A 12,495-nucleotide genomic window follows, 5' to 3' on the forward strand; every position below is an offset into this window, starting at 1 on the left:
ATGACCCTAATAAGTTCCCGTAGATAAATAACGATACCAAGATAACAACCGTTTTAAACATTTATACAGATAATATATATACATGTATATAGATATTGATGACTAAAATTAATACTCTCCCATAATATTAATACACGTTCATTTTCTAATAAATGATGACTTAAGAAATCGATTAGATCTAGGGTAATTTAAACCAAAAATAGATCTAGCAAACTAGAGTACTAATAGCTATTTTTAGATTTAAAGCTCCCTTTACATATAAGGTATAAAGGGAGGAGGCCATCTCCTTGTTTGGAAGTGAACGACTCTGATGAATAATTTTAGCCAATTCTGGAAATGTTCTCAGAGTTGTCACAATCCGTTCAGGTATATAAGGGGTATACTCTGGAAGGATTGAAATCAAACTGCAAAACTGAAATCTCAACAAGACAAAGTGATTTTAAGAAGGTAAGTTTTCTAATTTTGTGATTTTCTTTCATTTTTGTGTTGTTCATTGATTAAAGACTTGCTTTACTATCTAAATCATTATTTTCTTTAAAAGTTTATTTATGCACGGTCCGAAAGATCTCTATATTTATTTTTATTTTCAAAAAAAAAAAAATCAATATCTGAGATGAACTTTAAATCAAAGTTGATTTATTCATATTATGAATATTATTTCAGAAATCTTAATTTCAAAAACCAAACGAAAACATTAAAGATGCCTATCAACATAATGGAAGACGATATTGCCCCCGTTGTTATTGACAACGGTTCAGGGATGTGCAAGGCGGGCTTTGCTGGGGATGACGCCCCGAGGGCCGTTTTTCCCGCCATCACAGGAAGACCCAGATATGATGTAAGTATTTTAAAATATCAATCTATGATATCATAAAATAAAAAATAATTTATCAAGTGATTCGTTAAAACTAGGAGAAAAAATTAATAAAAACAATTAAGAAATTGTAAATTGTAATTTAATATGTTCACAGATTGTAATGGCGGGAATGGGAGGTAAAGATTGCTACATTGGAGACGAAGCCCAGAACCACAGAGGTGTGTTGTCTCTGAATTATCCCGTGGAGCACGGAATCGTCACCAACTGGGACGACATGGAAAAGATCTGGCACCACATCTTCTACAACGAGCTGCGGGTGGCACCCGAGGACCACGCGGTGATATTAACGGAAGCGCCACTCAACCCCAAAATCAACCGGGAGAGAATGACCCAGGTAACAGTCTCTCTCTCTCTTTTAAATTTAGATTGCTATGTTTAAAGTTTACGTAAAGATGTTCGTTCAATTTATTGTATTATTTGCTCCCGAGGTCAAAACTTGTATAAAAATGTAGACCGGAAAATTAATTTCTTTTTCAGATCATGTTTGAGACATTTAATGTCCCAGGGTTTTACGTCAGCATCCAAGCGGTCCTTTCTCTGTATGGCTCTGGAAAAACTACCGGGATCGTGTTCGATTCGGGAGATGGAGTTTCCCATATAGTTCCAATATACGAAGGTAAGGTTTTACAATAAACTTTGAAAATTGATTGCAAAAATGCCTAAAAATATTTTTCCTTTAATAATATTCCCCAGAAGATCTAATCAGACATATTTTTTGTATTTTCAACTTTACAGGCTACGCTCTTCCCCATGCCATAAAGCGAGTTGATTTAGCGGGTAGAGATTTGACCAAATATTTACAAAGAATACTTCATGAACGTGGATACAACTTTGTTAACTCAGGTGAGATTTCAGTTCATTGTTACAATTCTTTCTTATTAAAAACCATGTTCTTCAAATCTTACATATTCGTTTATTTAAGTACTAGTATTTTGAAACCAGTTTTCAATTCCTTTCTAGCTGAACATGAAATCGTTCGTGACATCAAAGAGAATCTGTGTTATGTGGCTTTGGATTTCGAACAAGAGCTCTATGCCTCATCACAATCATCCGCCCTAGAAAAATCGTACGAACTTCCGGACGGACAAGTTATCACCATTGGAAACGAACGCTTCCGAGGTCCGGAAGTATTATTCCAACCAGCATTTTCAGGTGAGCTTTATGTTCTCAGAAATCCTTTGAAAAAATTATCCGAGTTTTTTGCATCCAAGAAAGTTTCACTTTTTAAACAATAATTCAAAGTAATATACATTGTAATCATTTATACTTTGATATTTATCTTCACAGGTCGAGAGTGTGGTGGTATTCATGAACAAATCCACAACTCTATAATGGGATGTGACATCGACATCCGGAGAGACATGTACAGTAATATTGTTCTTTCCGGGGGATCCACCATGTTCCCGGGTTTAAAAGACAGACTGACTAAGGAGCTAACAGCTATCTCACCAAGTTCAGCTAAAGTTAAGATCAACGCCGCCCCTGAGCGGAAGTACTCGGTTTGGATAGGCGGATCAATCCTGGGTTCTCTCTCCACCTTCCAACAAATGTGGATCACCAAACAGGAGTACGACGAATGCGGGCCCGGAATCGTTCACCGGAAGTGCTTTTGATTTTACTATTTCTTTATGAACATTTTAATGAAGAACTGCTGATATTATGTAACCGGGCAGTACGACCAAATCTCTACCTCAGAATTTAAACAGACGGAGATAATTGTCCTTGCAGACAATACTAATGTTTTGCATCCCAAGTATAGCCATGACTTGTCACTTCATTGTCTTGAAAACTATCATTTTGATAATTTGGCAATTCCAACAGAACTGTTAATTGGAGAAAGCATTTTCAAGTGCTTGTGAGTGTGCATCTCTTCCAATTTTAATATTTGGTATTTTGAAAAAAGTCACGTATACATGTACATCGGCTGTTTGAATATAAATGAATGAATGAGGACATGCACGAATTGTGCGATTTATTTTACACGTGTATTAAAAAAATGTTTCATTTATGTTCAAATGATTTGTATACATATTTATTGTTATTTATTTATTTATTTATTTATTTATTTATTCATTGACAGCTGCTTTTTCAATAAAAATGGAACTCATTAATTTACTTACCTTGTCATTGGTCATTTGCAAAATTATTTTGTTTAAAAACATTATGATTTTACACACAAGTTCTCTGAAGTTGACATCAAAAAGATGCTTGAGTTTCTGACAACATCTATGTCGTTTTGGGGGACCAGGCTTTCCAATGCGCCCTGTTATTAGCAAACCTATTTTTTATTTATATGAAGCAGAATTTGTGCAAAATCTTATGCGTAAAAAGAAGAAAACAATTTGCTGTGGCCTTCAACTCAACATTTAGATATATTGACGACGTATTGTCAATTAAAGTAATTTCCATTCTTATGTCGATACAATATGTGCTCTACGTATGAACAATTTCTAAAACGAGGTAAATTATTGCTAAATAAGTTGATGAAACAAGAATTTCTCGATTAAAGTAATCATTTCGTCAGAGTCCATTATCTATACACTGAATTGACAATGGATTTTTCCGCAATTTCCTGATCACGACATGGATCGAGCACACAGCGGTTATGACCGGTGTAAAGACGAATAATGACCCCCATCGAATAATGACCGGGGGTCATTTTTCGACAGCGAAAAACGACCCCCGGTCATTATTCGACGTAGAAAAATGACACTTTTGCCCGTAGAAAAAGTGTCACTTCCCTAAAAATTTGCAGAACCCACGTGAAGAAAAATGACCCCCGTAGAAAAATGACCCCCTGTAGATTAAAGCTAAAATTTTTAGGGGGCAAAAAAGAAAATTGGATAAAGAAGCATATTGGCCAAAATGCTCACCTGAGCTTATTGGGAATAAACTGATGATATGTTGATCTCATAACATTATACAATTATAGCTATATTTTAAGGTCAATGCAATGATTCAGAATCTAAAGGAGTAAAAGATTAATCAAGCCTTAAGGGTTACGTAAACATTGTTTTTTGATGGTGGAAATCATCGAACTGACAGAAAAAATCAGCAGTATTATATATTATTATATCCTCCGCTTGAAAAGCGGGAGGGTATATAGTGATCGGGATGTCCGTCCGTCCGTCTGTTACGCTTTGAGGTATAAATCTCTTATCTGCAAATCCTCATATATAAAAAGATGTGTTTGTGAAACAGCTATGCCCCTGCATGGCAACATAGCGAAGATTAAACTTTTCTTAAATGAATTTAAATATATTGTTACCCAAAGTAGGGTCTTTTCACAAGAAATACAACTGCAAAATAGGAAAGCCCTAGCATCACTTGTTTAAAAGTAATGGCTAAGGATAAGTTTTTGAAAGGTAGGTCAACCTCAAAGGTCAAAGTTGATGATTTCTTAAGAAAATGTTTAATGTAACAATTAAGGATTACATATGTGAAGTATGAATGCCCTAGCCCTTACCGTTCAAAAGTTATGGCAAAGGTAAAAAAAATCATAAGTACGGAAAACTCGAAGGTCAAGGTCAAAAGGTCAAGGTTTTTAGTATCCAATGAAAGGTAATGCCAAAAAACTACATATTTGAAGTATGAGAGTACTAGTATCTACCGTTTAAAAGTTATGGCCAAAGTAAAAATTTGGCATTTTTGTGTAAAATGGGACAAACGCCAAGGTAAAGGTCAAAAGGTCAAATTTGGTGGTACCCAAAGTAAGGTCTTGTCACAAGGAATATACATATTAAATATGAAAGTCATAGCTCCAATAAATGAAAAGTTATGGTAAAGGTTAAGGTTTTTGCGGACAAACAAACCGCCAGATAGACAGACGGACATACAGACGAACACGATAAAACTATATACGAATCTTCGATTACGGGGACATAAAAAGAAATGGTCTTAAATTAACTTTTCATATTAATATACATTATAAAGAAGACGTTACAACAATGAAAATGTTTGTTCTGATTTTCACATTAAATTCTCTAAAAAATATACTCAGAACTGAGTAAAAGGGTGGAGTAAAACAAGAATTAAGGTAGAACCTATGTCGGAGAAGTCTTTGTCACAAGATTTCCAAACTTTTCAACGTGATAAATTAGTACTTCCTTATCAATCAGTTAAGATATCATGATATGTTTCCTTGTTTTTTAATCTAGAACAGGCTGTGAAACTTGGTATGGTATTTACATACTGCGACTTCACATTTTCAAATATTTTTAGCGGTAATTGTCATAAAGGGAATATGAAAAATCACAAAAATACTTCTTCAAACATCATCGTTTATAAACTTTTTTAACTGAATAATATTAAACAATATTTTATCAAGAATAATTTCTTTTTTATTCAATTAACATAAAAGATGAGTCCACCATTAAAAAAAATAGTCAAATGAACTCTATTATTTTTAGTCAATTATTCACCCTATATTTGTAAATATTTTTTAGAAGTCTTTGTCACAATGTTTTCAATCTTCAATATGATGAAGAACATAGCCAAATGATTACAGAAAATGATTAAAATATATACCTTTCCCCTCTAACTAATGAAAGATAGGCTATATACCGATACTCATATTCTAGACCTTTTTGCATTTACACGGGATTTAATAATAAAATGACTGTTTGGGGTTACTTTCAGATTAAATATTTATCAGAAATTGTACTTTTACTTTAAAAAGATCATATTTGATAGAAAAATTGTAATCAAACACCAAGAATATGAATAGGTAACAAATAATTGTTAAAAGGAATGCACATCATTTCATTATAGATATCACAAAAATGTACACACGATCAAACGATCTACAACACGTACATCTTTGACTTAGACACATTTCATCAAGATATTACACTATATAGCTGGCAACTAAAGATTTCTTACGATTTATGCATTCCTTCAAAATGGTTACATACCATTCAAATTATTACGAAAGTTGTATGTACATTGTAATTTCATTACACTAGATAGTCTTGGGTTTGTCAACTTCAGGTCTAGATCTAGTAAATAAAAGGTGCCTACATATTCTCTCTTATTCCAGAAATATATTGTCATTAAGCATTATAAACCAAAAATATATGAATTGAATTAAGATTATGTTGGCATGATTGAATTCTGTGAATTTCAAAATGCAGTATTTTCTACCATTTTTATTGAAGCTGTCAAGTACGGGAAAAAGTGGCATTGAATTAATTATGACATCTAAATGGGTTAGCACAGGTTTAACACATTTACCAGTTATGATGTCATACGAAGTAGGTTCTACGTTAAGGAGAAATGTAATGAATACTGTGTGCTAAATCAAAAGTTTATGTCTACATGTATAGTTTTTACATTAGAATGACTGTGTATTTTACACTAGCCCATAGCTTTGCAGAGCATATTTTTAGGTCTTATACTTACCCCACCTCCTTTCTTATTTAGGAGGAAGTCGATCTTGAACAAAAGCAAAAAAAAAAAAAAAAACACCCTACCTTTATTTTTCTATAAGAAGGAATTAAAAATAAGCTAAAAATAATCTACTTTTCTACTAATTTTTAACTGTTACTTTGCCACAATACTTTCAAGTATACCTCCACCAACATTTAAAGTATGCTTTAATCATGGCGAAGTAAATTATGATATGATAGTACTTATGTGAAGGCTTAACTTCATTTCAATATTTTATCTAGAGCCTCTTTCAGAATTATTGAAAGGTATAGAGTTTTATTTATATTTTTGCTTTTCATTTATTATTTTTTTTTTTTGATTTAACGTAATGTTCTTTTTTTTGGAGGGGGGGGGATAAAATCTCCTCCTCTTTCATTGTCAAATAGAATTTGCCAAACTTAAACAAACTTAAAGTTGAATTGACGGGAAATTAAATTTTTCCTATTAAAGAGTATTTAAACCTGATTTTTGCATGGTTTGATTTCTAAAAACAAGTGGAATATCATTCTTTAAGCAAACATTATAAGGAGGAATATTAAAAAAAAAATTTATTTACTTGACAATTAAAGAATCTCTTTTCAAACACAATTTTAGAATTGAAAAACTACGTGAATCTCTTGATTATTTCATACGACTTTTTGTATTTTTCTGGTTACAGAAAATGTAAAAATTAGTTTCGCTGTAAAAAAGATATCAAAGAGTGTATATTTTGTATCACTTTAAAGGGGGTCATTTTTCAATGGGGGTCATTATTTTATAGGACTAACATATAAAATAATGACCCCCTAGGGCCCTTTTTCTACAAAAAATGATTTTTTTTCTACGGATGGGGGTCACTTTTTGTCGTTGAAAAATGACCCCCCGGTCATTAATTGATGGGGGTCATTATTCGTCTTTACACCGGTCGACAATGGATGCTCACTTCTCCATGGCACCTGATCCCCCTCCAATGTTTTGGAGGTCCGTGTTTGTTCTACTCCTATTTTGTATTGTTTTATGGACTTTTGATCTTGAATATTGTTCGTTATCTCCATATGTTTCATGGAATTTCATGATGCAATAAAATATTTTCAAGTAGAAATATTGCATTTTACTTATTTCTGATGCAAAATATTCAAATGCTCCATTTGAGTGTTGCGACAACATTCAATTCATTGGAAAGATTTATACTAGCATTAGATTTTGAATGTTAAGAGGGCTGGGTGGTTGTGGCCATTTTCATATTATATTGATCTCCTTTGGAAGAAGAGCTCCGAGTGCCACATAAAGATATACAAAAATGATCACATTTTAAAACTAAAATATATGATTTTTATACCCCCCGCTTGAAAAGCGGGAGGGTATATAGTAATCGGTATTTCCGTCCGTCTGTACGTCTGTCCGTCCGTCCGTCCGTCCGTCCTTCCGTCTGTCCGTCCGTCCGTCTGTTACGCTTTTGGGTACCCATCTCTTATCCGCAACTCCTCTCATACCACTGAAGGAAATTTAATGAAACTTTCACAGAATCTTTATTACATATTGCCATTGTGCACCTCCTATTTTACTTTTTGATCTGACATATATTTTGGATTTTCCAGAGCAAAACATGGATACTGCCAATATATTCTTATGGGAGGCGGGGGGTATCATTTAGTGAGCTCATTGCTCACAGTACCTCTAGTTTTCTTTGTCAAATGATAGTTGAATTAAATATCCCCCGCTTTCGCGAAAGCGAAGGGACGTTAAATCTAATTCGTCTGTCCGTCCGTCACAAAACTTGAAACTTGGTCATACTCTTTTGAATGAGAAGAGAAAGTGTAGGCCTTTCATATAAAACATATGTATTACTAGTACCTGTGACAATACCTTTTCTAAAAACACCATGATTTTTTGACCCCGTGACCTTGAAGATTGACCTTCTTTTCAAAAACTTTTCAAAAACTTTTCAAAAACTTTAACCTTTGTCTAGCTGCAGAACTGTAGCGTTTTGGTTTTTAATTAAACCTGTGTATTGTTTGTGACAAGACCTTTCTAAATACAGAATAGATTAGAATAGAATAGCATTTATTTCCAATCATGGTCCCACTGGGGGCATAACACAGATACAAGTTTATTATTACATAAAATAGAGACAATGTACATAATGAAACATTAAACCAATTTACCCATGGTGGTATGCAGATATTGTAAATACAACATAGTCACTGTAATATTCAAAAATCATATACAATATTTTGATAAATTTTTATCTTATGACCTTGAAGTTTGGCCTACTTTTCAAAAGATGTTAAGTTTTCCCTATAACTTTAGATTGAGAAGAAATAGAGCCTTCATATTTGACAGTGCATTACCTGTGACAGGATATTTTCGAGCATGGTAAGATTTCTGGCCCTTTGACCTAGACGATTAACTAATGTACTTATCTTTTCTTTATTTGGACAGGGGGGGGGGGGGTATTTCTATGACGTTAACTCACAATTCATGAATTATGTCCGTATATTTCGTAATCGTATTTATATACTATGTACGTATAACACAATAAACTCTTACTTTACTAAGCAGGTAAGAAATACTAGTATTACTCATGACCTCAGGAATCGGACGAGCGGGGGAGGGGGGGGGGGGCATGGAGTGTGTGACCCCTTATTTTGTCGATATATAGAATACTATAAAGGACATAGCTACTATACGTTTTTGTCCCCTCAATAATATAGTCTGATGACTTTTTTTCTTGTCAAGGAACCTTTGGTAGTTGATTGTGTCCCCCCTCAACTGAAAATGTATAGTTGTGCCCCCCCCCCCTCCCAAACTGAGATTATTTCATATAGGCCTGGTATTGTTGTCTTGACAAGTTCCCGTAGATAAATAATAACATCAACGTCATCAACAAAAATGTTAATAAATAATATTTAACATTCTTTAATAAAGTATACTTTTTATGTATATCTAGAAATAAATAAATTCGATATAATGATGGTTGAAAGAAAACAATATTTTGCCAAAAACTACTAGTAATAAATATTCACTGACTCAAGAAATCAAAAAGCACAACAAAATTGTAAATATATCTACCCATTTAAAATAGCTATTTTTAGATTTAAACTCCTTTTACATATAAGGTATTAAGGGAGGAGACATCTCCTTGTTTGGAAGCGAACAGCTCTGTTGAATACTTAAATTACCCAATTCCTGAAATGTTTTCAGAGTTTTCACAATTTGTACAGGTATATAAGGGTATACTCTGACAGATTGAAATCAAACTGCAGAAAGCACTGAAAACTGAACAAGGCAAATTGAAAGAGGTAAGTTATTCTAATATGATTTTTTTTTTTATATTTTTGTGTTATGTCTAATTAAACTTCAGTTTTAATGGATTGCTCTTCTATATGCACGGCGGCGAATCTACGTCATCGTACAGGATTAGGACACACAAAAATGGAAGACAAATGTTCCGCTTCGATGTAAGAAATTGATATATATGCACTTATAAAGAATGGATATTAAATTAGTACCCTGCTTAAAGTTTGCCAAAGAACATCAACTAGAATATATATTGTACGTTTGTTCGTGATAGAATCTTATTGCTGCAAACACTTCAACACAATTTGAAAACAAGTGAGAAAAACCCGGGATGTGGGGCACACATTTTTAAAATTCGACCTATTATTCGCATGTCCAGATGTACTAGACATTTTATTCTTCCGCGTTTACACTAGAACTTATATTTTAATAAATCCAGGTTTGTTTAATAGTTTATTATGCTTTAATTATCCAAGAAAAAAGTATAAATCATTTTGTTTTCAGATATGATGTAGGGCACACCAACACTAAAACGGATATGGGACACACAATAAGTTACTTTCAAATTGAAACATCGAACATTCATATCTTAATGTTTCCATTCAAATGACTGCTGTTAGATAGTATGTAAGCAATAACCTGTAAAAGTCATCTTTGTGATATTCATCCACATATTTGATTCCCTTCGTTTGCTTGTATCCAAACAAAAATTATAAGTTGAAAATGCTGGTCTATTCCTCAACAAAAGCTTCCAACAAGAATTTTAAATTTTGAATTTTATTAAATTTCATGTAGAACTTCACCAATGTTCACTTGTGCAGATCTATACTATAGAAAGAGGGGGGCCGAAGTCCGGAGATTGTGTGTTTATTTTATGATATTTCTATTTTAAGTTACACGACATCCGCCACCCCCCCCCTCCCAAAAAAAAACCAAACAACAAAAACAAAATAAAAACTAAAAACACACATACATATACACACTCACTAAATACATGTAAGTTCATTTTAGGTTGGATGTTTACTTTATTGCTTGTCAAAATAGTTGGGAGTCAGAAAATTCTTTGGAGATTGTATGGACCCCCTACCCTCCTTCAATCCCAAAGAATTCCTAAATCTGCATATTGGCATTAATAATAAGATCTTGGGCACTAGCATGTCTTTTAATGTGGGAAAGAGATCAATAACTTTTCTTATGCTCAAATATTTGCAACAACTGACCCTCCAGGTGAATTTAAGAATTGTTTTCCCTACACATGCTAAAATGGTCTATAAATAGATCGGGGAATTCCAAATTGAAACAAATTTATTATTTTATTTGCTCCAAACTTGCATTCAGGTGAACATAAAATTAGTAATCGAATGTATGAAAGTGGTTGCCAGTGATGGGGAGGGCCAAAACAAAAATTGAAGTTAAAAATTGTTTTTTCGTTGTTGCCAATCAACGCTAGGTTTTTAGCTGTCATTTTTCTCTGATAATGCCCCCCCCCCCTCTCTCCAAAACTTAATATCCTATAAAAGAGCTTGACATTATTTCTTTTTTTTTTTTGGTATAGTAAAGTAATTTATACTGCTATAGTATTATTTATTTAACCCTGCTCCTATCATCGCTTCTGGCTAATATTCCAGCAAATGTAAATAAGATGGCATGAACTGCTTTATGAGTACGTAATATTTAATCACTGATCATACATGTATAATTAAACAATAATTGTAGGGTTTTTTTTCATCAATACAATGATTTAGCCACCTCTGAAGTACAACATTCAACTTTGTTTTTGTTTTTTTTCAAATATGGAGTCAGTAATAAACTATTAGAATTTTGACACAAGTTTGTCAGCCGTTGCAAATATTTGAGAATTAGAAAAGTTCCTTAATCTCCACTTCCTATCAGCTGACATACTATAGAGTCTTGACGACAAAGATCTAATAAATACAAACACTGAATATACGAATACAGAAACTTTTCGAGGGAGGGGGGATTCCACACAAACTAAAAGAAAGTTCTGACTCCAAAATATTTTTACAAGCAAAGAAATTAAACAATCAACCTTAAAAAAAAGCTTATTTCATGTGCGTTCAATAGCGTCTGGGTCGTGTTACTTAACACAGAAATATCGTAGAGTACGTAAAATATACATAGACTCCGGACGTCATCCCTCCTTTTAGATCCGCACATGTATATACTAACATCTTTCAATATGATATCAAACAAAAGTACACATTTGAAATTCATTTTGGTAGCTTTTGTTGAGGATCACGCAGGCCATTTCAACTTATAATATTTGAATTTTTGTATGGATACAAGCAAACCAAGGGAAAATCAAATATTTGGATGAGTATTACAAAGATGTGCTATACAGGATACAAGATATTTTATTTACCAATGAAGGGCCCCGAGTGGCATTTCAACATACATAAATGTACAATTTAAACATTCTTTTTTTTAATAATATAATTTTTTAAACAGTTATATAAATGACCAAGTTACTTAATAATATTATTCTCAGTGTCAATGATCATACATAATACAAGTGTCCAGAAGAATGTCAATGATCACAAAACAATACAAAAATGTGATGCTATACACGTATAAATTAAAATGGCTTAGCATGCATAAAAATGATGAGAGAATCTACGTATTTAAACATTGGTTCTTTTATCATTTTCAGAAATTAATTTTGCAAGTAAACATAAAATTTCTTTATTTTTATTATTCAATATCCATATTAGTTTTTCAGCAGGTGTCAAAGAAGAGAAGTTTGGGTTGATTTTTGATATTGTTTCCATTAATTGCAACCTTTCATTGCTGTATTTTGGACAAATTAGCAAAAAATGTTGTTCATCTTCAACTTTTAGTATATTACATTGAAAACACTTTCTAGATTCAGGGAGAAGTCCTGCATATCTTCC

At 32.9% G+C, this 12,495-nt stretch overlaps 1 protein-coding gene across 1 annotated transcript; it reads left to right on the forward strand.

Annotated features, from left to right (window-relative positions):
• Window positions 1-269: 269 nt before the first annotated feature.
• Window positions 270-2,583, forward strand: LOC134245975 (uncharacterized). The gene is made up of 7 exons (XM_062728207.1): window positions 270-447; window positions 664-838; window positions 972-1,211; window positions 1,355-1,493; window positions 1,613-1,720; window positions 1,838-2,029; window positions 2,165-2,583. Exons 2-7 carry the CDS (start codon window positions 701-703, stop codon window positions 2,488-2,490), a joined length of 1,143 nt encoding a protein of 380 aa, XP_062584191.1. The 5' UTR covers window positions 270-447; window positions 664-700; the 3' UTR covers window positions 2,491-2,583.
• The last annotated feature ends 9,912 nt before the right edge of the window (window positions 2,584-12,495 follow it).

Source organism: Saccostrea cucullata, unplaced genomic scaffold (assembly GCF_032062105.1).
Source record: "Saccostrea cucullata isolate Sc308-1 unplaced genomic scaffold, CSIRO_AGI_Scuc_v1 ctg342, whole genome shotgun sequence".
NCBI lineage: Eukaryota > Metazoa > Mollusca > Bivalvia > Ostreida > Ostreidae > Saccostrea > Saccostrea cuccullata.